At 41.7% G+C, this 22,546-nt stretch overlaps 1 protein-coding gene across 5 annotated transcripts; it reads right to left on the bottom strand.

Moving 5' to 3' along the window:
• Positions 1-199: 199 nt before the first annotated feature.
• Positions 200-5,428, bottom strand: spon2b (spondin 2b, extracellular matrix protein). 5 transcript variants are annotated; one of them, XM_089134736.1, is made up of 6 exons: positions 5,012-5,428; positions 4,189-4,439; positions 3,309-3,532; positions 2,582-2,773; positions 1,992-2,175; positions 200-768 (listed from the first exon to the last, which is right to left on the bottom strand). In XM_089134736.1, the coding sequence occupies exons 2-6, from the start codon at positions 4,403-4,405 to the stop codon at positions 590-592; spliced, it is 996 nt and encodes a 331-aa protein (XP_088990862.1). In that variant the 5' UTR covers positions 4,406-4,439; positions 5,012-5,428; the 3' UTR covers positions 200-589. The 5 variants fall into 5 exon arrangements, with proteins under 5 accessions (XP_088990862.1, XP_088990864.1, XP_039521505.2 ...); XM_089134738.1 differs by having other exon boundaries at positions 4,189-4,423; XM_039665571.2 differs by having other exon boundaries at positions 4,189-4,437; positions 5,015-5,427.
• Between the last annotated feature and the right edge of the window lie 17,118 nt (positions 5,429-22,546).

The following is a 22,546-nucleotide window of genomic DNA, read 5'->3' as shown; positions in this document are numbered from 1 at the left end:
ACCAAAATATGTTGATAAACAGTCTATTACCTGCCTTGCTTCATTAAGATTAAAAGTTTAATAGATAGTAATTGTTTGAAGACAGTATTTCAAACAATTAAAAGTGTTCAGACACCCAAGTCCACCTAACTACATGTCCAAATACTTGGACAATTTAGTGCAGTAATTGTCATACTTAGAAAAACACAAACATGACAAATTAAGAAGAAATGTGTTTTTATTGTTTTGTATTTACAATTTTATATACAGTTTTGCAATTAATGTACAGATATCATCCACTGATGCAACATATTTTTACTGATTTTACTCAATTATTGAGCTTGATAATGTCACTGGTGTCTTTCTTCCACCAGAGAGCATTAGACTCAATGAGGACAGTGTGTGAAAATTCAGTCTATAAACTCCTGCTATTAGGGCAAATATTGTTAAGTCTTTTTTGCTGGTGACATCTGCAGTTCCTCATAACTAACTTGGGACTTGTTAACTCACCCACTACATCTTACAGAAAGCAGTCATTCCCTTTAAAAAGTTTCAAAACATTTTAAAGCTGTTAACCATTTTAAACCAGGTCCTGACCAGCTCTTTTTATTCACACACAGTTGTCAGGGATACAGAGCTTCTTTTCCTCTAGAAGTGGACAGACAGCCCCGTTGTTTGCAGGATGCATGTGAATATAGCGAGTTCTGTGTTTTACCCCTTTCTCACCACACTGACCCTTACAAAGACCCCAAGGTGACCAGACAGACACCTCACAGTCCAGAGGGGTATCTGTAGGGAAAAAATGAGACATTAATAATACCGTAACTTTAGCAGAACTTTTGTGGGGGGGGGTAATAGTTTACATAATATTGAAAATCATAGTTCAATAAAATCAAATCGTAATAAAAGCACCTTCAAAATTCACAGATAAAACTTTAAATTTTGGGTGCACTATTCCTTTTATTAAGGCTAAGCAACCAAAAGACGTGAGAAAACATATCGGTTACCTGTTGTAACCTCGGTTATCTCTAGAAGAACTACTTTTTTTTTCTTTTCTTTTTTTTTTTTTTGTCGAGTTGATAGTGAATTCGTGTGATTAACATTTGGTAAAAACATAAACATTTTATAAAACAAGTAAGCATGAAGGTCCACCTCTAACCTTCAGTGGGGCGTAACGAATGAGATTGTGTGAATATCAGTTCGTCTCCAGTTTGCCAAAAGGTAAAATAGTTACAAACTGCCTTTTGAGTGTGTTGACTGAGCATAAAATAGATTTATCTTAGAATTAAAAAAACAAATATAGATATAATTTCATTTATAGGCAGTCATATTATTTGTGTAAGTTTAAATGGAAAGTTGCCTAAATGCTAAATCAATTTTGTGCTACCTTTAGTATAACTTTACCCCTGAGTGTTTTTTTTTTTTCAATCTTAACTTAACCTCTGAGGTTTTTTTTTTTTTTTTGGTTTTTTTTTTTTTTTTTTGGAAAAAAAAATATCTTGATCTTGATTGTATTTGGAAAACAAAATAAAAATCTTTCAATTTTGTAGAAATAATTGTTTGACTAAACCGAGATCTCCAGATTCAATGATGCTTTCCAGAAATCCTGACCTTGTCAAAGGTTGATATGTATCACAGACTTGGACTTTTGTATGAGTAGGAAAACAGAAGGATGGAAAAAAGCACACATTTCACTTCCATGACAAACACGACTTCCTGACTGCCGAGTGGCAGAAAACTTTTAAAATGGTTGGCCTCCATTATCTTGTTTGCCGTTTGTTGTGTTGGTTACCATGGGGATGGATAAACCTTTCTACAGCCCATGATTCAATAACCACAAGCTCTCTCTACAGATTTGTAATGTTTCCTCGAAAATGGAATACATGCATATAAGACTCAAACAAAAGTACTGAATATTAACTCTGCTTTTTGCATAAATAAGTCCTGTATGAGAAGGTATTCAGAGCATAGAACACATTCTATTATTATTATAAACAATTGCCAATGCTTACTTATGAGAGATCTGTCTATTTCATTTCCACTTGGAATCAGATTGGACTGAGTTGGCTGAATGGGTAAGCTGAAGATCTGGTTGTTCTTGATCTTTGTTAGGGATACTTTTGCTATTGGGGGAAGATTCTTCAGTCTGGGATAGTAGAAGGAGTTTGCAGGGTGGCTTGGAAATGATGAGGTTATCTGTTGATGAGAAGACACATCTGTAACCAGATCCATACCAAGACTTGCATACCTGCTGAATAAAGGTGGTTATAGGTGGTCAAGCCAGGCGGCCTGGTTTGCTAGTTTTAGAGAGGATTTGGTCATTGGAAGACCAATTTTTTTTTAAGCAGTTTACTCTGCTGCAAAAAACATATCTAAAACCAGCCTAAACTATTTTGCTGTTCTCAGCTTGTCTCCAAGCCTGGTCAGGTAGGTCTGCTGACCATGCTCTGCAGAGATTTTGGAAACTTTTCAGTTGGCTAGGTTGGAAAAGAAGCCAAAACCTAAAAAGACCATCAAATCATGCTGTTTTTTTTTTTTGTTTGTTTTTTTTTTCCATGGAAAACATAAAATTATTCTAAGGTTATCTTCTTTTAGACATTACCTGAGTGACCTTGTCTTGAGGAATGGTCTCAAAGTTTGGTGAGGAAAAAGTAAAACCACTGTCTGTGCCGGCATCGTGGGGGTAAAGATCTAGGCTTATGTTTCCTTTCCAGTGATCACCCTCACACAAGTTTAGACTGTCTATTCCAACAAACCAGTCAGGACTTGGCACAATGCGAACAATGAAGGACAGCTGCAAAACAAGAAGACCATTAGTGTTCGGTTGCTCTGTGTTTTAGCTTGCTCATTAGCCTGTATGCACTGCCACTGGCTTGTTTTCATTTGGAAAGTTTTATTATTTAAAATTCTCTCTATAATATTTTATATGGAATGCCTGGGAGGCCAATGAAGTGCATGTAGAGAGCTAATTCCAAAAGAATGCTTTGAAAACAGTATAAAAAGTGTCCATATTTTCGGACTGAAAAAAACCCCCAGCTATAACAACTGCTTAAAACAGCCTATGGTGGTTTAATGATCCTAAGTGGTCTAACCTGGTATAGTCTGTCTCCCTGCCTAGTTAAAAAAGTGTTTATATGGTTTATCTGGTTGGTAGTACAGTGGTGTTCCAGCTAAACCAGCTGACAGGACCAACAATACAGCATGGCTAGGCTTGGGGGACCAGCTTTGGCTGGGCAAAGCTAGCAAAACAACTGGATTTAATATTCGTTTTAATGTCAGATGGTGTGGATTTGCATAAAACTGCATATTGCACTGCACAGTGTACTTACTAAAGAATGTCTTGCATAGACCTCAAATTCTGTAGTTGCCTGGCCGGTTCCTCCAAGTACACCTGGTGCTGAGAAGAGGCCATAGACGCTCTGGATCCGTTCCCCAGCTGCCTCCACTTCCTTTATCAGGGTCCAAGCCTCTCCTTTCTCAGAGAACTCTCTCACCCCATTACTGACAAACTCGTTCTTTTGCCATATGTGATAGTCTGAGCTGTGAGTTACTCCTAGAATGAAAATTACACTGATACAATTTTGATGTTGTTTGATGTCAACTTTAATTGACTCTTTTTTTTTTGTAAAATACTTGCAGGCAAATTTTAGGTGTTATACATATTGTGCAATCCAGATTGTTTTTAACATCCATATTGCAGAGTAACCAGTAACATGTTGATGGTCCCTTTTGAACATTCTGTTGACTATAAGTAAATTTGCAAGTCATGTCAACTAACTCGCATTAGAGTATTAGTATAGATACTGTCTGCTTAATATCTGCTAACTAACTGCATGTCAACTTATTCTAACCCTAATCCTACCAGTCTACTAATACTGTACTCTGCTATCACTCTAATGAGTTAGTAGACATGTAGGTGTAACATTACTTATGGTCAACAGAATGTTTTAAAAGGACCATCAAAATAAAGTAAACCAAGTAACCAAATGTTATTTATTTTCAAAATTCTAGAATTGAAAAATTCTATAGTTTTTTATACTTTGTTATACTTTACATAAATCTATAAAAAAAGATAAATAATTGTAGTATTTAATAATATACTAATGGAAAAAAGTTAATAACCCAAAAAGTGGGGCAACAAACGTAGAAATTTTGAAAGCAATAATCTTTACTTAACTCTCTTCTTACATATGAGAACAGCCCACTCACCAATGATTGGGGACCACTGAGCAGGCGGCCTGTACAGAGGGTAGTGTTTGGGGAAGGCAGTCTGAGTCCACTGGCCGGTAAACGTCAATCTGTACTTGGCTGTAGATGGTGCCGTGCATTCGTGGGCCACATCGACCGGTATTCCAGGGACTCCACTCAGCAGGGCCAGAGTCATGGTAAGCCACTGCAGCCAGCAGTTTGTTTTCAGAGATGTCATGTCCCTGCTGGGGTCTCTGAAGGAACAATGACCTATTTTATAATGCGAAAGATGTGGATACATATCACAACCCGGTTTAAACGTTTTGAACCACTCCTTCCATGCTAAACTAAGTGACAAACAAGGGAATTAAGCAATTTACATTAGCTGCTTCTGTGAGTGATTTTATATAACTGTGTCATACACTGACTAAGAAGGAAAGAATGTAGGTCAGGATAACTGTTTCCAGGCACTTTTACATTGCAATTTCAGAAAAAGCAGGATTGGCAATGAAATTGCATAATTTGTTGAAATTGGTTAAGTTATTCTCAATACAATATTGTATGAAAATATATTTTTTTTAATTACCTTGTTAAAATAAATTATAATTTAATTGTTACAATTTATATTATTATTATTACACAAATTATCCAATTCCCTGCACCATTTAGATATTACCACATTTAAAAGAATCCATTAAGAGTTTGTAAATAGTAATGTGTATTTGTCATATTAAATAATACCTTTAAAGTCATATGCACTGAAAAAGATTTAAATTTATCGTAATTAAGCAAAAGCAATTTAACATCATGCAGCATGAATAAAACACAAGTTAAATAAATCCCTTACAGGGTTTGCAGAGACAGATGAGTTTCCTGCAGAATGGAGGTCACCTGCACCCAGGCATTCAGAGGAAGACTGCAAGATGACTGTGTGTCTTCCAGCTATTTATGCGTTTATAGCAGTCCCCACAGTCTAACAATATCAATAACCTCCTGAGCCCTCCCAGGCGTAGTGTCGAGCTCTCCACAATCTACATTACATCTCCATCTGGGACTTCCCCTTTGGTCTCAGCAAACAAATCACTGCTTGAATTAAGATTCATACATTAATTCCTCTCCCAACCAGAGATCCACAGAGAAAGCGGCATTATGAAGCTCCTGAGGGTTTCACAGTCCGAGGAGGAAGTAATGGGGTTATTTGATTGTGGAAAAAGGCTTGGCTGGTGGCTCAGCAGCTTGGAAGCACCCGGCAAGCCGAAAGCTAACCGATCCTGCCTGCAGCCAGTAATTGCTTCCACATGCTCATGTTTTGCCCCTCACCCCTCTCTAATTCTCTCCAGTTTCTTGACATTTAATTTGCTGAGAGCTGTTTGGGTGTGGTTTTTTGCAAACCAGTTTCTTTTCTGAGATCTTGCTTTAAGCGTTTTTTAATATTCCTCTGTTGTAAATTGGTCTTTGGCCCAAATGAATTGCAACATCTAATGTGTTTGACATGTGTTTTTTGTCTGTCTCAATCTAGGGTCAGTTTCTGTCAACCATCCCTCATTGTTTATTTGAGTTGCCTCACATGTCACTCCATTTGGTCACAATGGACTAATTGAAATATTAATAGAAATTACAGAGAGTCAGAAAGTGTGTTAAAATGAGCTTGGACTGAATCCACACAAATGTATTCATTTAACAATAACTTGAAGGAAGTAATACATGCACTAGAGTCTCTTTAAAGGCCAAAACTTTTGGTCATCATTTGCAAAAATGTAAGTTTTAGGCCTCACTCAGTCCTAATGTCTTTAAGTGTAATTGTTCGACAGGTCAATGAATGCAGAAAGATGTGCATAGATAAATTCTACTAATTTATAACCTAAGGTGTTTTATTTTGACGTGAACAAAGATTTCATTTACAGTTGTAAATGATTTACAGTTTCATTTACAGTTTTTAAAGGGTCATTCCACCTCTGGAAAGTTGAATGTGTATTTAAAATGGGAAATTTATGTAGAAGAAATGTGAAATTATTTTTGAATTTTGAGATTTCTAGAAGGAGAAAAGCCCGAAAATTATTTTTGGCTTATGTGGATGAAATACAACAACTCCCGGATTGGGGAAATACAACACGCCTACCGGTAACAGCGCAGTAGGTGAAGAACTAGTCTAGTGAGTCTCCGTGATGAGTCTGCCCGAGAATGTGTTTCGAGATCGCCCAAAATGTCCAGGATTCGGCTTTTGCATTCTACAGTCGCCATTCATCATGTTTACTGTGGCGAGCAGGAAGAGTGAGGGCCGCTTTGAGAACAACACGAGGCCAGTGGGGTGATTACCGATGAGTGACACCAGTAAGATGCACCCGTCTCATATCTCTCACGGAGGAGCGGGAAACCCTAACGGACGGTAACCCCTGAAGTTACTACTCGGCTTTCTCCACAGAACAAGAGCCTGTAGCTATTCAGTAGCTATTCAGTAGCTTCGTCCATATTTTCAAAACGTTTCTGCCGGTGAAATCAAACGCACTAGCACTGATCTATGATAGGTCTGTTAGTGCATTAGGTCCAACCCCCTATGGGCGACCCCCCCCCCCCCCTTACACTTCCTCCTACAATGACGTAAAATTATGATTTTTGCGTCATTGTAGGAGGAAGTGAAAAAGGTAAATAGCAGATTTCTCTCGTCTCAGGGGAAAATGAGAGAGTGTTGCACAACCATTCAATAGTATAACTGGGTTTCTAACAATGGAAAGCTTAAAGGAAAAAAAAAAAAACTTTTGCTGATAATTTACTCACCCAATTTACTCATGTCATCCAAGATGTCCTCGTCTTTCTTTCTTCAGTTGAAAGAAATTAAGGTTTTTGGTGAAAACATTCCAGGATTTTCTCCATATAATGAACTTCATTGGGAACCAAACGGTTCAAGGTCCAAATGAGAGCTTCAGTGCCGCTTCAAAGGACTTTAAACGACACCAGACAATGAATAAGGGTCTTATCTAGGACCATTCGAGTCATGAGATTTTTTCATTTTGATAAACGAGTATGAACAGGAGAGACGAGACTTCCATAGATTTCCACGACGCATGCGCGAGAACTGAACTGAAGTAGTTGAAGGAGATCGCAATTCTCGCGCATGCGTCGTGGAAATCTATTGAAGTCTCGTTTCAGGCCAACAAGAAAGAAAAGGAATAGTCGAATAAAGTCGTTATTTTTGTTTGTTTGTCACATGGAATATTTAAACATTTTCTTCATTGACTTTCTGGGCCGTCAAGAGCCAGTCCCTTAGGCAGCCTATGTGGTAGTGATACAGCTCTCAAATTTAATCAAAAATATCTTCATTTGTGTTCCAAAGATGAACGAAGGTCTTACGGGGTTGGTACAGCATGGAGTTGAGTAATTAATTACTTAATTTTCATTTTTGTGTGAACTAACCCTTTAATACCATCGACCACAACATTCTTTTAAATAGACTTGAAAATTATGTTGGCATTAGTGGAATGCCATTGCGATCTCAAAATTCCGGCCAGTTGACCTAGAATATCAAAATTGACTGCTGGGAGTAGATCTTTTTCCTATTTAGCACCAAAGCTCTGAAACAGTCTTCCTGACATTGTCCGGGAAGCAGACACACTCTTTCAGTTCAATTCAGACTAAAAACAGATCTCTTTGACCTAGCATACACATAACACATTATAGACTTCAATGTTATAGGCTGCATAGATTAGGTCAGCTGGAACTGGGAACACTCCCCGTAAATCCTAAAGTGTAGTTGCAAAATCATAAGAAGAATGGCGTCTAAGCTAATATTAGTCTCTGCGTTTAACCCAAGGTTTACTGCAGTCCACCGGATCCAGGCCATATCCAGATCTGATGCTGGACACAACGACAATGCAGTCCTGAAGTGTCAGCTAGTCTCTCCCCTGTGAAGGCCCCCTTCTCCTTCCCTTTACCTCTGTACAGATAAAACGCTGTCATAATATTTCCAGTTCACATGGCTACTCGGAAGTTAAAATAAGACACAAATAAGATAATTCTGGAAATGAGCGGGCCGGAGCGTGTTAAGGGTTTTCTGTTACAACGGTGTAGTGTAAGCGGACCCTAAGTTAATAACTTATGATCTTTGCAACGGAAGTGAATCAATCAAAACTAACTTTAGCTGGATAATAACATTATTCTAGAGCTAATGTAAAGCCAAAACTACGGTGGCCGAGAGAGTTCAACGTGTTGCAACCTAAAGAAGACGCATGCAAATACAAAAAAAAAAAAACGTGTGCAAATATAAAAACGCATGCAAATACAAAAAAACATCCGCAAATTAAGAAAAACATCTTCATCAGTTCCACAACACACGTGTGCTCCAAGAACTCACAACACAACCAAATACACAAAACGCGCTGCAAAACCTCACAACACAACCAAATACAGAAACGCTGCAAGTAACACAGAGCACAACGGAAATGTTTCCGGGGAACCAAATAAGTGACGGACCCAACTGGGACTTGCTTATTGCTCGTGAGCTTCCCTATGCCCCACTCCCTTCAAAGGGCAGACGGCAAAGCTCTTCAAGTGGGAATTTGGCTACATAACTGATGTATAGATTAATATCTTGCCTTCATGTTCTTCTAGATCTTTTTTTATTTTTTTAGTTTAGTTTTCAGATCATTGTTCTTTTCTCATTTGTATTGTGATGACATTGAACATATTGTTAACACATGTTGTATATTGTACACAAGTTGTATGTCATAATAATGGGCTCTATGCACGGCGGTATTTCCGGTGAAACATTAGGGATGCTCGATAACTTAATAATAATAATAATAATATATTTTATTTGTAAAGCACTTTTCATAGTTAAAACAATCCCAAAGTGCTACAGAGTATAAACAAAGATAAAAACCAGAAAGAAAATTTAAAAAAAAATAAAAAAATTAGCAAGAGGTAAAAAATGCTTGCTTAAAAAGCAGGGTTTTTAGTCCTTTCTTAAAAGAGTCTATGGCTTGAGGAGCCCTTAGGTTTTCTGGAAGGGAATTCCAAAGACGCGGTGCAGCTGAGCAGAAGGCTCGATCCCCCATAGTACGGAGCTTAGTTCTCGGTGGTTGAAGAAGGACCTTGTTTCCAGAGCGGAGATTACATGAAGAGTTTTGCTTTGTGAGTAGTTCCTTTAAGTAGGGGGGAGTGTTGCCGTGGATGCATTGATGGGTAAGTAGGATGATTTTATAGTTAATCCTGTATGAGACAGGAAGCCAGTGAAGAGAGTGAAGGATGGGAGTGATATGTTCAAATTTTCTTTTCCTCATTAAGATCCTTGCAGCACTGTTCTGAATGTATTGTAATTTTTGAATGCTTTTGCCAGGAATCCCAATGAGAAGAGAGTAGCAGTAGTCCAGCCTCGATGATACAAAAGCATGGAAAAGTTTTTCAGCATCTGACAGACCAAGTGTGGGACGGAGTTTAGCAATGTTCCTGAGGTGATAGAAGGAGGTTTTACACAGATGTTTTATGTGGGCGTCAAATGTGAGTTGAGCATCAAATCTTACGCCCAGGTTTAAGACTGTTGATGATAGAGGAATGTTTTGACTAGAGAAGGTAATGTGGGTTATGGGTGATGACTGGACCTGATGTGGTGTACCAACTAAAATAGCTTCTGTCTTGGAGCTATTTAGTTGTAAAAAGTTTGCCTTCATCCATGCCTCAATCTCCTCAAGGCAGGAGCTCAAAGATGCCAGAGTGGCTTTAGATGGGATGAGGTTAGTTTTTATATATAACTGAGTGTCATCGGCATAGCAATGAAATGATATTCCATGCCTGTCAATGATGTGGCCAAGGGGCAGAGTATAGATGATGAACAAAATCGGGCCGAGAACGGACCCTTGAGGAACACCGCAAGTGACTGTATGTGTCTGAGACTTTACACCTCCTAAGGAAACATACTCTGTTCTTCCAGACAGGTAGGACTGGAACCAGCTCAAAGCAGTGTCAGAGAGTCGAATAGTATGATGGAGACGCTGAAGGAGGATATTGTGATCAACCGTATCAAAAGCTGCAGAAAGATCCAGTAAGATGAGAAGCGATGGTGTGCCGGTGTCGGCCGCCATCAACAGGTCATTTGTGACCCTCAACAGGGCTGTTTCGGAGCTGTGAGCGGAACGGAAACCGGACTGAAATTTAGATTTTAGATGATCCTGAAGATGGGCAGCAACAACTTTTTCTAAAACTTTGGAATGGAAGGTTGGAAATAGGCCTGTAGTTAGCAAGAACTTCAGGGTCTAAAGTGGGTTTTTTTAGAAGGGGTTTGATGACACCAGTTTTTAGAGCAGATGGAACGTGACCAGTGCATAAAGAATGGTTGATGACTTTGGTTATTAAAGGACTAAGAGAGCTGATGTGTGTTTTCACCAGGGCTGTAGGCAAACGATCCAGCATGCAGGTGGAAGCCTTCATCCTGCTGATGATGTCCTTAACTTGTTGTTTAGAGATTTCAGGAAGACAACAAAGAGACTGGAAGGTCCCAGGCTGTGGGTCGGCAGTGGGGACAGACAGGGCAGGGGTGCTGGAGAGGAGAGAGCGGATGTTCTCAACTTTTTTCCTGAAGAAGGTGATGAAGCTGTTGCATTTCTCTTCTGATATGTCATTGTGCGAAATAGTTTGTGGCTTGGTGAGATGGTTAATGGTAGAGAAAAGCTGCTTGGAATTTCCCTTATTTTCACTAATGATATTTGAATAAAACTGTGTCCGAGCCTTTTTTAGCGACATTGAATAGACCTTTTGATGTTCTTGATAGGCTATTTTGTGAACAGTCAGTCCCGTTTTTGAAACACGCCGCTCAAGTACACGACCAGCTGTTCTCATTTTCCATAGTTCTGGAGTGAACCAGGGAGATGTACGTGAGAAAGTGACTATTCGTGTTTTTACAGGTGCGTGGAGGTCCAAAATACTGCTCAGGGTGCTGTTATAAAAATCCACTGATTCATTTACTGATGTAAAATTTGCCGATGGGATTTTTAGAAGGTCCAAAGCTAACGTGTCTGGGTTGATATTTTTTATGTTTCTGAAATAGATTTGTCGTTTTGGTTTGATGTAATGAGAAAAGTTCACCTCCATTGAGATGACTCTGCGATCGGACACTTCAAGATCGTATACCAGCAGATTTTCAATGGGAGCAGAGTCAGTAATGACCAGGTCAAGTGTATGTCCTCTGTTATGGGTTGGGACGTCAACATGCTGTTTGAGATTTAGACCGTCCAATAGCTGTAGAAAATCAGCTGCTGAATGACAGGAGGGGGTGTCAACGTGAATGTTAAAATCTCCAAGTACAACAATGTTTGCAGATGTAGCACAGAGTGAAGTGAGCAATTCATTTATCTCTGAGATAAAAGCTGGATTTTGCTTGGGAGATCGGTAAATGAGAAGAATAGTCATAGAGCAAGGGGGTTTACATCTGAAAGCAAGGCATTCAAAAGTGTGCAGTTCGGGCAGAGACAGTGAGGTGAGTTTTAAGTCACTGCGGTATAATACTGCTAGGCCACCGCCGCGTCCGAATTGGCGGGCTTCCTCCAAGTATTGATAACCAGGAGGACATGCTTCATTTAATACAAAAAAGCCCCCTGGCTGATGCCAGGTCTCAGTAAGACACATGCAGAGCGCAGATGAAGTTTGACAGATGTAGCAACAGTAAGTAAGTGGGGCGGGGCTTAAGCCAAAGGTGAATAGAACCAACGGTGTTACGAACATAATGTGAAGCGGTCAGAGTGTTGCACTTTACGATTTACACCCACCACCTAAAGACGCGGAGCACCGAGGTAATGGCAGAAGGCGCTGAATTTAAAGTGGCCACCCAAGCGCCCTTATGAGTGTTCGTACCATTTCATGGGCGGGAAGCAGACTGACGAACACCCTAACCCCCAGAAATTGTAGATTCAGCTAAGCTAACTTGTCTAACTGTCTTTTAGATATGTGCTTGTTAGCCTAACTTTATATTCGTGAAGTTCGTTCTGTGAATAAATTTAAGATCAGTAACGAGCCGCCCTTAACAAAATACAATGATTCTTGCATGATTACCATTGCCCACCTATATGTCATATTTGTTTTACTTTGTGATATGGACCTATGGGTCTGAAATAAAGAATGAATGAATGAATATGCACGATAGTACAAGATAGTATGGTACATTACCACAGTCTTACATTATAGCTCACATTGTTCCTGTGAGTTTCAGAGACTGCTGATGCTAGCAGGCCAAGCAGCTAGCTACATCTCTCATTCAGATATTGATATTGACCTACGTAGTGTTTGGAGATTGTGTGTATACCATCTCGTTTTTAATGTATCTTTCTCACACACTGTTCTGTGTAACTATGGGTTCCATCATAAATGAATTCTCATGATCCATTTTAAGTACTACTAATGTAAAAATGTTTATGATTATAATATTTCCACAGATGCATCGATGAGAGTCAGTGATGCAGTGGATAACTGGGAGGATGATCACATCCACACGCCCCACAGCTGTGATGCAGAAACATGGAGGATCCATCTTTCTCTGACCACAACTATGCTTCAAAATCTCAACTCAACCTGAAGCCACCTACATCTGAGCGGGTCATATGCAGACTTAAAAACTTCAAAGTCTTTTTGCAACCAAAGCATCCCTGTGCAACCTTCGAAGCAACATCTTGCAAGATGTAAACAAAACTGGTCCAGAAGCACTTCGTGTTTCAGTTTTTAACACTACATAAAAGCAGGGATAAAATACAACCAACAGAACATATAAAACTGAATCAAAAAGTTAAACAAACATCTTTAAGATTTTTTCTTTACATGTGAATAAAGAAAAGAGTTACAAACTGAAACAGGAAGTGTTTCTGGACCAGTGTTGTTTACATCTTGCAAAATGAATAAATGTTGATTTGTAGGTGCTTTCTAAGTCTGTTGATACTTTTTGTAATTTATACAGTAGGATGTTATGATTAACCGTGTCAAATGCTCTCTTTAAGTCAAGGAACACGGCCCCTACTACGCCACCTTTATCCAGCGATGCCTTAACTTTTTCTATGAAGTAACATGAAGCTGTTTCTGTTGAGTAATTAGCCCTGAATCCAAATTGCATTGGGTGTTGTGGAAAAAGAACTATTGGCTACGTTCACACTGCAGGCTGAAACGACCTAATTCCGATTTTTTTGCCCCTATGCGACCTGTATCTGATTTTTTCATGACAGTCTGAACGACACAGATCCGATCTTTTCAAATGCGACCCAGGCCACTTGGGTATGTGGTCCAAATCCGATATGTATCCGATCTTTTGAAATGCGACTTCAATCTGAACGGCCAGGTCACATATATCCAGTGGTGGAAAGAGTACTGAAAAAACATACTCAAGTAAAAGTACCATTACATTCCATAAAATGTAGTGTGAGTAGAGTAAAAAGTACTTGTCCAAAAAACTACTTGAGTAAGAGTAAAAAAGTAGCTTCTTTAAAAGTACTCAAGAGTAGTGAGTAGTGAGTACTGAGGTGCGGATTCTAACCCTTATAATAAACACTGTGCACTACAATTTATAAATTAAAAAAATGCACATACTGGAATTCACATTATATTTTGTTCTTTGTAAGAAAGATTGAAGGATATCTATCATCCATCTTTTTAAAATGCATCAAATCAGTACACTCATCACCATTTAAATCATATTGTTTGGGGGGGGGGGAAGCATTTAAAATTAGGCGAAAAGCCACTGGGCCTGAGCATGCTATTGTTGCACATAAAATATCAATATTCATAACTGTGCAAAGAATTCAAAAACCTTTAGAAACTCATGATAGTTCAGCATCACACACCAAGAGATGGGTTAAATAAAATAAAAAAATACCCATTTCTCTCCAAAACGGTACCAATGTTAGTGTTTTGATAAATGAGAATCACTAATATTGCCATATTACCTCAACTAATGCACTGAAAAAGGCTAAGATAGTGAGCTAACACTAATCACACACTTTTATTCCATGCTATTAAATGTTACAATTTAAACGTAAATGCATTGTTCTAGAAGGGTGGCATCATCCCTTACATTTAACACGGCTACATTTACACACATTGTAATGCTGGTAATGTAAGGAAAATTGTGCATTAAATAGGCTAGGGAAGTTATATCCAGGAAACTTTTACAAAAGAAACAAACACACTTTGTCTCTGAAGTCTCAGCGAAGCTAAACAGCAGCACACACAAAAAAAAGTTCAACATGAAAAATGTTTTTGCTCAAGTGCACTTGCCAAATGAAGACGGGTCATATAATGGATCAATCAAAAAAACGCTGTTTATTAACGAGCTGTGCTAATTTCTTATAAAGTAACGCAGTTCCAGTTAATGGCATGTGCACTGATTCTGAATCTGTCGGCATGGCGAGCGCGAGAAGCGGCAGTGCATAGAGGTTGACGCGCGTCTCTCTATAATGTGATTGTGAAGTAAATGGGAGCGGGAATTCACCGCATTATGAACTCGTCTCGCAATTCCCCCAACCTCAGACCAAATGTTAGGCCATGTAGACAGGCCAGCCCTTATAAATATCATATTAAGCAGAAATGTGAAATTTAGGCTACCTTAGCATGATATTAGAGGAAGACGCTGTCGCTGATATCTGGATTGAATTGGTGCGTGATAAATGCACTTCCACAGCAGTCACGAGTAACAACAGGAATAGGCGGTTAAAGTTTTCTATGCTTAATTTGAATTGATGACATGACAGTCACGAGACCGATTACTCGATCCAATCACGTTGATGGATAAAAATAAAATTAAAACAAGTAACGAGTAACGACCACAAACAGAAGGAAAATAGCGGAGAAAAAGTACCGATACATCACTTAAAATGTACTCAAGTAAAAGTAAAATTACACAATTTTAAACTTACTCAAAAAAGTACAATTTCTGAAAAAAACTACTTAATTACAGTAACGTGAGTATTTGTAATTCGTTACTTTACACCCCTGCATATATCCGACCCGCACGTCATTGCACGCACCTGTAGCTAGCCAATACACGCTAACTCCAATGCGTTTCTGTCACCGGGGTGACAAAGGCAGGCGGAACCTTTTATCACGGCCGGGTTTCCGAGGGGAGGGATTACCGGAGTGGGACCCGGAAGACTCCAGTTCCGGAAAACTCCGAGCGGAGACGGAGAATTTCTAGTTGATTCAAAACAGGTGCGAGAGAAGACGAACGCGATCACGATTGGGACACGTTGTCAGTTGGGAAGGATAAAAGGATATCTCATCTTCAACACAGAGGAGGAGAGGAGGGAGGACAGCAGGGGGAGAAGAGGGAGGACAGCAGGAGGAAAGGAGGAGGGAGAGAAAGGAAAAGGAGAAGGAGGATGGAAGGAGAGAAGAAAAGCTGTGTGTGACATTTGGATGAATCTAGAGATGTGGAGAGGGGAACCGTGGTGGATAAGAGATAAGTGCTGTTGATGTCTGGATTGTGAAATGAGAGATCTTGTGGAGGACATGATGTGAGGAAGAGTACTGTAGATGTTTGGACTGTGATATGAGAAATCTGTTTGGAGGATGGGATGATACCTTCATGAGGTGTAAATCTGTCTTTTTGGAGGAAGTTTGGATGTCTCACGCTTCATTGGAAGAGATCCAAGAGATTGTAGTTATGTGCAGTGGACCAGATCCCCTGTCTACGCCCTAGTTTGTGAGTGACGAGACTTTGCAGTGTTGTCCATTAATATAATCATGTGTGCCGATTTGTGTGAGTTACAGTTGAACATGAGTGGAATTGTAATGCAGTGACATTGGGAAGCGGTCCTGGCTGTGGAGACATCATCTGCATCTCATTGGATGGAGGCCGATGGAGGAAGTCATCTAGTGGTGAAATTCTCTTTCCTCCTCTTTAATCTCTATGTAAGGATTGTGAAGTATCAGTCTACTGTTGAATCCTCAATTCTCTGTCTGCCTGGGCCCTGTGAAGAGAGACAGCTTTGCTGTTGAATCCTTACTCCTCCAAGTTCAGCTAGATCCTGTGAGTAGAACCAGTTACATTATTGATTTCTCACCTGTATTCTCTGTCTGCCTGAGCCCTGTGAAGAGAGTCAGCCATACTGTGGAATTGTCATCTTATCTCTCCGTCTGCCTGAGCCCTGTGAAGAGAGCCAGCTTTGCTGTTGAATCCTTACTCCTCCATGTTCAGCTGGATCCTGGGAGTAGAACCAGTTACACCGTTGAATTCTCACCTGTATTCTCTGTCTGCCTGAGCCCTGTGAAGAGAGCCAGCTTTGCTGTTGAATCCTTACTCCTCCCTGTTCAGCTAGATCCTGTGAGTAGAACCAGTTACACTGTTGAATTCTCACCTGTACTCTCTGTCTGCCTGAGCCTTGAGAAGAGAGACAGCTTTGCTGTGGATTCCGTACTCCTCTCCATCCATCCGAATCCTGTGAAGAGAGGAACAGTTTTGGTGTGAATCTGAGAGAAACAGTCCCGCTGTGACTTCTTATCTGTTCTCTACCTTTCTGAGCCCTGAGAAGAGAGCCAGTTCCGTTGTTGATTCCGTAATCCTCTTCGGCCATCCGAATCCTGTGGAGAGAGAAACCGTTCCACTGTGAATCCTTACCTGTTTTCCGCCTGTCTGAGCCCTGAGAAGAGAGCCAGCTCTGTGCTGATTCCTGAGTCCTCTCCGGTCATTTGAACCCTGTGAAGAGAGAAACAGTTCCGCTGTGAATCCGAGAGAAACAGTTCCACTGTGAATCCTCACCTGCTCTCTGTCCACCTGAGTTCTAAGAAGAGCCAGCTATACTGCTGAAACCTCACCTTCCTTCAGCTTGCTGGAGGTCGTTTTAACTTAATTTATTACATTAAGTTTCTGTGCTTTTTCTAAATTACTTTGCCTCTGTGTCCTCTGTGGTGTTGGCTCCTTGCAGTGGTATGTGTGTCGGGGGTTGGGACGGCCGGTCATCTGGCGTCCAGCCTCCCCGACCCGTGATATTTCTGCACTGTTATGGGCCGCTGCAGACAAGTCTCTTCCCCAGTGTTGTGCCTGAACGCGTTCAATGAACGATAGTGCATGATGAACAGTATGTTTATGAACAGTACGTTCATAAACATACTGTATTACTGCCTGATGAACATTACTGTGAACACGTTCATTCAGGCGTCTGTGAACGTGCGCTCTTTGTCAGTATAACTTCGTACAGTAGGGTGCCAGATTTCTATAGAGCCTTCCAGGTGAAAACCTGGCTAAAACACATGTAACTAAACATGCCTTAAAATGTAGCGAAAAAACACCCAATCTGGCAACACCAGCCACCAGTGTCGCACCACGGCCGCCGGTGACAAAGCAAGGAGCGCCGAGGACACGCACTATCAATTAAACGGGTTTTATGATGAGGTCGGTGAGGATCGGAAAAATCTTACATTTATGTGCAAACTTTGTCCGTCAATAAAATAATTATTTTCTGTGTTTGTATATGGGCTGTGGCAATAATAATAATAAAACAAAAGCTCGCAACATATGGAAAAAAGAACTTTTCCGCAAACAACCCAAACAACAAGTGACGTCGTCAGTGTTGCCAGATGTACGATAATTATCGTATTTGTACGATAATTTTGACCTCTCTACGATGTACGATCAATAATGAAAAAAATCCCATAATGTAAAATAATTTCAGATTTTTGTGATAGGAGGACATTGTAATCATAGTGTTTCTATACTCATTGATCTAGCAGTTGATCTACGTCATGATTGTGAGGAGAAAATGAAGGCGAGAGAGCACGGTAGAGAGGGAGAGACTATGGGAGAAACCTTGCGTGTATGTCTCCCCACCCCCCGTCATCAATCCTTTTTGGGGGGCGTGGTTGGCGTGGGAGAAAGCAGAGCGACCATCGTATGTATTTGAATGACAAAACTGTCATATTGCGAGTTATTGACGCCTTCCGACCGGCAACGGTACATTGAAAAATGAACAGTAATAGGTTATGATTACCCTTATTTAATTAAAAACTGGGTCAATGACCCACCAAATTGCCGGAGGTGTCGTTTCCAGACTATTGTTATCTGGTTGAATGTATAAGAACTTGCGTATAAGTTACTATAAGTCAATAAAACCTTGACACTTACCAACTGTACGTAAGTGTTACACTTTTTGGAATGAAGCAATGTCACTTCCGGGTGCAACACATTTATTTTTCTGTATGAAACACAAGAAAATGCAATGTTCAAACAAGGAGCACATTTCTCTGCACATTCGCGCTTCATCTCGTGCTGGACTACTTCTACGCTGCTAACTAGTCAGCCACTCATGCGCCGCGCAACTCCCGGGTGCCCCCTGCTGGCGACTCTGAATCTCACCAAATTGAACACAATGAAATAGTCATACAAGTAACTAACAATAATATGAACAGTTTGAAATTTAAAGGGGGGTGCTTTGATATCTGTCCCATTTTATATTCTTAGTGCTACACTCTCCCCCACAAAATTAAATGTCTCCTGACATTTCCCAGAACAAGGGAACATTACTTTAGAAAACCTCAGCCATCCAAGGCCTCCAGTAACCCTTAGTCTGCGTTACCTGATTCTCTGTTATCTTACAGTCTCGATTTACCAAGGACGGTTGACCCAATGTGTCATAACTCAGTACAACAGGCTGACGTCTCAGTCTCTGGGGTCGCGGTCCTACCGCATGTCGCTCTCCTAGCGTCCGAACCAGTGGATCTGCCTCTGATTCTGATTCTGAGATTGTAGTGGCACATCCTCTTCGCTATGTAGTGGTACATCCTCTTTGCTATGTAGTGGGTGAAAGGGTTCTGCCAGAGGATTCAGTGGAGTGAGTCTCTGCTGTCTCCCGGTGCCAGATCTCAGATTCCACTGGTAGGGACCACTGCCTTCATCGTCAGAGGTGTCACTTGGCTCTGGTTGCTGCTGTCGTTGTGGTTTGGTTCTTTTCTTTGAGGAGCTCCGGGAGTCTTTCCATGGCTGACGAAGCCCTGCTGGTGGCTGATCAAGGGGTAGGAAATCACAGGGCAACAGAAGATTTCTGTGAACCACTCTGTCCCTTCCTTTGCCATTTTCTGGACTGATCTCATAAACGGGACTCCCATCAGCTTTCCTCTCCTTCACTCTGTACACCTGACCTTCCCAGTAAGACTGAATTTTTCCAGGCCCGCCTCTGGGAGTGAGATTTCTGAGAAGGACTCTATCACCTGGCTGGAGGTCTCTTCCCTGCACTTTCCGGTCATAGAGAACTTTTCCACGAACTGCTCCTTTGACCACTGTTTTAGCCGCAATCTCGTATGCCTCTTGCGTTCTTGTCTTCCATTTACTCACGTAGTCATCATAGGTGTCGTGGGCCTCATCTTTTCCAAGACTAAAGAACAGATCAATGGGCAGGCGAGGAGAACGTCCAAAGATAAGGAAATAAGGCGCGTAACCCGTTGCCTCGTTGTTGGTGCAGTTGTACGCGTGGACAACTTTCGCGAGGGACTCCTTCCAATCCTCCTTCTCCTCGTCCTCCAAGGTATGCAGCATGGACAACAGGGTACGGTTAAACCTTTCCACCTGCCAGTTACCCTAGGGGTGGTATGGCGTGTCTGTTCTCAAACTCTTTGCCCATGTCTTGATGTAGTCTGCTTGGGAACCCGAACTTGAGTGCAAAATCGTTGAAAATCTTGTCAGCTACTGTTTTGGACGACTTATTCCTTGTTGCGTAGGCCTGCGCAAACCTTGTAAAATGGTCCATGACCACCAGTATATACTCATAGCCATGCTTGCATTTTTCCAAATGCAAGAAGTCTATCGAGACGAGCTGAAATGGATAAGTGGTCTGAATGGGCACCAGAGGTGCACGGCTCTGCTTACTCGGCTTCTTCTTCTTGAGGCATTCGCACACCTTACTGACAAAATGTTCAACATCCTTCCTCATCTGTGGCCAGTAAAATCGTTCTCATACCAGGTCGAGTGTCCTTTCGATCCCCAAGTGACCCATGTCCTGGTGCAGTTCTTTGAAGACCAGAGGATGATAAGCTTTGGGGAGCAGCAGTTGTTCTCGACGGGAAGTTCTGCGGCGCAAGACACCATCTGGACCAACTTTAACCTTGAGCCATTGTTTCAGCAATATGGCCACTGCGGGGTTCTCTGCTTTCACTTCAGATCTACTTGGCCTCTTGTTCTGTGACTTGTACCAGAGGACTCTGGACAGGATTTCATCCTCTTCCTGCGCTTTGCAGATTTGATCTGTGGTAAGAGGTTTGCTGGTCTCCCGGTCCTTCACTAAGCTCAAAGCACTGACCTGGATCCACCCAACACCCCGGCAAGGGCTCGTCTTTTCCGCTGTAACTCTCTCCATAGATGCACTGATGACATCTTGACTGGCCTCAGCCGTACAGCTACACATGTAGTCCTCAAAGTCCAACGGCATCCTTGATAAGCCATCTGCATCGGAGTTGTTTTTGCCTGGGCGGTACCTGATTGTGAAGTTATAATCGGCCAGCTCCGCCACCCATCTGTGTCCTGTTGCGTTGAGTTTTGCGGTTGTGAGCACATACGTTAACGGGTTATTATCTGTATATACCACAAATGATGGGGAGTGATAAAGATAATCCCGAAACCGTTCGCAGATGGCCCACTTCAACGCTAAAAACTCCAGTTTTCCAGAGTGCAGATGGTACCTCTTCTCTGCTGGACTCAAGGTGCGGGAGCCATAGGCAATCACTCTCATCCTCGCCTGCTGTCTCTGGTATAACACCGCACCCAGGCCAACTTGGGATGTGTCACAATGCAATACAAATTGTTGGGTGAAATCTGGATATCCAAGGACAGGCGGCTTCGTGAGTGCATCTACCAGCTGATTCAATACTTCCTGATGGGAGCTGTTCCACTCTATAGGTGTCTGCGATGGTAAGTGACCCTTGTTTTTCTTTCCTGTCTTACAGGGCTTCTTCACGGTCTGGTCTAGAGTGCCTTTCTCAGGGTTAGGGACTGTGAGTAAGTCATAGAGTGGGTGGGCCACGCGGGAGAAATTGGGAATAAAGGGTCGGTAGTAAGAGAGAAACCCAAGAATCTGGCGCACATCACCCACTGTGGCAGGGGTCTTCTCTTTTAACGCCTGCACCGGAGCCACCTCTGCAGGGTCCATTGTGTACCCCTCTCCAGTCACCAACTTGCCAAGAAACCTTACACTCGATTTAAACAGCTCACATTTCTTTGGGGTCAGCTTCACACTGTGTTCCTTATAGCGCTGGAGAACAAGACGGATGTGCTCCACGTGTTCCTCAAAGCTACAACTGTGTACCAGGTTGTCATCCAGGTCTGGGAGGCAACTTGTGTCTCTCAGCCCAGTCAGACAATGCTCCATGCTCCTCTGAAACTCTGCGGGTGCCGAGCTCAGGCCAAAGGGTATGCGCACCCATTCATAGAGCCCCCAGGGTGTAATGAAAGCTGTGAGCGGGCGGCTCTCCTCATCCAGATAACCCTGGTGGTACGCTTTACCCTGGTCTAAGACCGAGAACCACGAGCTCCCACCTAGAGCATCTAACATGTCTTGAATCCTCGGTATCGGATGGCGGTCGGGGACTGACTTACGGTTAAGTTCTCTGAAGTCAACACAAAGACGAAGACTTCCGTCCTTCTTACGAGAAGGTGTGATCCACCCTCTTCTCAACAGATCCTGTAGGTACTCCTTAACTTCATTGTGGAGAGGCTTGGGTACGGACATATAGGTCTTTTGTACAGGGCTCGAATCGTGGAGGGTGATATGCATCTTGAGTGATGGTATACAACCCACATCGTCACTGTCAAAGGAAAATGCTTCACATTCCTCCCGCAACATCCTCCTTACCACCTCCTGCTGTCCTTCCGAGAGATGGGACAGATCCACAGGAGGGTCCCATGAAGTTGGCCTACTCGCCTGAGTGTTATCTGGTTGTGGTGTGCTACTTGCTTCACTGGCCTTTGTCACTGTGCTGTCCTTCATTTCAGCCCTTGTCTCATTCTCATTAATCTTTATAGGCGCTGTGTATACGGTCTTGACCGGTTCCAGATATCCAATCACCCTGTGACGGTCCAGACAGATGGTGTGATCAGTCGTGTTGGTCATGGAGATGGGTATGTATGGAACTCTCCTTTCTGGGATCTTGACCAGTACATTGTTGTAAATAATGCCTTCTGGAGGAGGATTAAGTAAGTCAGGTGAAAAGAACATATGTTGACCTTGGGTTCGTGAACTCACATGTGCTCTTATGTAGACAGTGGTGACTTGGTTAGCTGGTAAGGGCACTTTTTTTCCACAGGTACGAACTACACCAATCTCCGAATCTGAATCACCGTTCTACATCAACTTGACTACCTGATGAGCAGTTTTCACTGTTATTGCAAGGGCTCTACTCACTTTCTGTGCCAACTGCTTTCTTTCACTTTTCG

This window comes from Pimephales promelas, chromosome 9 (genome assembly GCF_988280905.1).
Source record: "Pimephales promelas chromosome 9, fPimPro1.hap1.1, whole genome shotgun sequence".
Lineage (NCBI taxonomy): Eukaryota > Metazoa > Chordata > Actinopteri > Cypriniformes > Leuciscidae > Pimephales > Pimephales promelas.
This window is presented reverse-complemented; position numbering and strand designations above follow the sequence as displayed.